This window comes from Megalobrama amblycephala, linkage group LG7 (assembly GCF_018812025.1).
Source record: "Megalobrama amblycephala isolate DHTTF-2021 linkage group LG7, ASM1881202v1, whole genome shotgun sequence".
Taxonomy (NCBI): Eukaryota; Metazoa; Chordata; class Actinopteri; order Cypriniformes; family Xenocyprididae; genus Megalobrama; species Megalobrama amblycephala.
Genome location: NC_063050.1, coordinates 45331823 through 45333975, shown reverse-complemented (window position 1 = coordinate 45333975; position 2153 = coordinate 45331823). Strand labels below are relative to the sequence as shown.

The window sequence follows — 2153 nt, the reverse complement described above, 5'->3', positions numbered from 1 at the left end:
AATAACAAAAAAAGTACTGTTGATTAAAATGCTAAATTTGGTATTACATTGGGGGTGGAAATGAACAGGCTTGGAATTGTTGCTGGTAACTCAATGCACATAACAATAGTGACACCAGAATAAAAATATTCATGATTCTAACACTGAAACATTCATTTTAGATGAATATGTTTGCACTCTGTCACTGACTAGATATATTTAAAATAATAATGGGCCACTTGTTATTGGTAACATGACATCTTATCAGGACCCACAAATATTCCCCCATTGCATTATTATTATATTCAACATTATATATAGTAGTTTAATGTAGTACTGACATTAAAACTCTGTAAACTTGAATTTTTCTCTCACAGTGATTTTCATTTTGGGTGAACTATGCACAAAACATATTGTCACTATCCACAATACAATATTGTTGCATTTTTGTATTGTATTGTATTTGTACACTATATATTGTTACACCCCTATAGTGGAAAGTTCTGGCTCATTTTCAAAACCAAGACTTTTCATAATTGTACCCATTTTGCAATCTCTGAAACTAAAAATGCAATTGCTTTTAATGCACTCCAATAACGCTCTATATAAAATAAACATTATACTCAAACATATATATCAGATATAGGAAATCAGGACATTTTCAATAATACGGTCAGTAAAGCTATATTGTTTCTATTTTCAAGTTAAAAACACTCTTGCTCCATCAGCACTTTTAAGTATGTGACTAAATGAATCATATAAAAGTGGCAGCATAGGGATTTCCTTTTAAAAAACGTTTTCTTATTACTAGACCACAAAACTGATGACCTAAACTATGATTCTTCAATACTGTTCCAGAAAGATCAACTTCAACCCTGATAAAATTCACTTGCTTGCAATTTTTTTTTAGTAACCTTTGACTTGAAGACCTTGATTTGCCTGTTCAGGTGTGTTTTGAGTGGACCTTGAAGGCCAGAATCAAAGAAGCCTGACCTAAATGCACTCCACATGGACAAGCACTTAATATAGGGGTGAATTCAGGTTGATTTGGACACTTTTTCTCAGTCATCTCAATGGCAAAAAGTGTCCCAATCAACCTGAATTCACCCTGTTGTTTATAAAATACTTTGCAGCTTGAAAATGTCAGTTGAGGTTTCCAGAGTGAACAGTTGCACAGAGACCATGTGTGCTGCAAAACATTTTACTGTGATGCAAAAACACTACAAAAGCACAAAGTAACTATCAGCAGCTTTTGTTTGGTAAAATAAAAACAGAAGAACTAAGTTGATTACATGTGGAAGTGTGCAAACATGGTTTCTTACATACAGATTTCTTACATAAAAAGCTTAACATAAAACAAAGTATAGTGCCAAACGCCGGAGATTAAAATGAATAAAATCAGCAACTAAGAGCCCAGTGGACTTTTACAGTTTGAAACCTTCAAGGCACTCAACATCAGTTCTCTCGAATAAACTGTTCAGTAACGATCGTCTTTGGCTACATCATGAAATCACCCACATCAGTCCTTGTATTCAGTGTATTTCTTGGCTGATCCATGAACTTTGCTGGCCGGGTACTTGAGTCGATTCAGAGCCATTTTGCGCATAACAGCTTGAGGTAAATCAACGTGGCATTTCTCGGCCAGTTCAACCAGATAGATCAACACGTCGCTGAGTTCCTGGGCCAGGTGTTCCCGCTCCGGCTCGGTCCAGTCCGGTAGACCTTCCGCCACCTCCCCGCGCCACTGAAACAGCTCCGACACTTCCCCGACCTCTCCGACCAGCGCGAGCAGCAAGTTCCTCGGCTGGTGGAACTGGTTCCAGTTCCTCTCGTCCGTGAATTCAGCCTGCATGCGGCGGATATCTTCAAGTGTAGGTTCGGAGGTGAAAGTGAACCGCTCGGCCTGCTCGCGCTTGATTTCTCCGTTCCCGTTAACAAATGGGTGATGGCTGGAAGTTTCGCCGTTGTGTTTGGGCATTTTGGATACGGTCCCGTTTTGTTGCAGTGCCATTATAACTGAGACAAGCGAAAGGCAAGTATTGAAAACAGAGAAGTGCTTAAATGATCATTCACGTGCAGGACCATGCGTGAATCTCCCGCCACCAACTGACCCACAGTTATGAATTCGCGGTTTGTGAATGTCGTCATAAGAAATCGCCGGAAACCTTGACGTT

The 2153-nt window shown here is 39.2% G+C and overlaps 1 protein-coding gene across 1 annotated transcript; it reads right to left on the bottom strand.

Annotated features, from left to right (window-relative positions):
* Positions 1-1164: 1164 nt before the first annotated feature.
* dctpp1 (dCTP pyrophosphatase 1) lies at positions 1165-2141 on the bottom strand. The gene has a single exon (XM_048197724.1). It carries the CDS (start codon positions 1988-1990, stop codon positions 1499-1501), a length of 492 nt encoding a protein of 163 aa, XP_048053681.1. The 5' UTR covers positions 1991-2141; the 3' UTR covers positions 1165-1498.
* Positions 2142-2153: the final 12 nt, after the last annotated feature.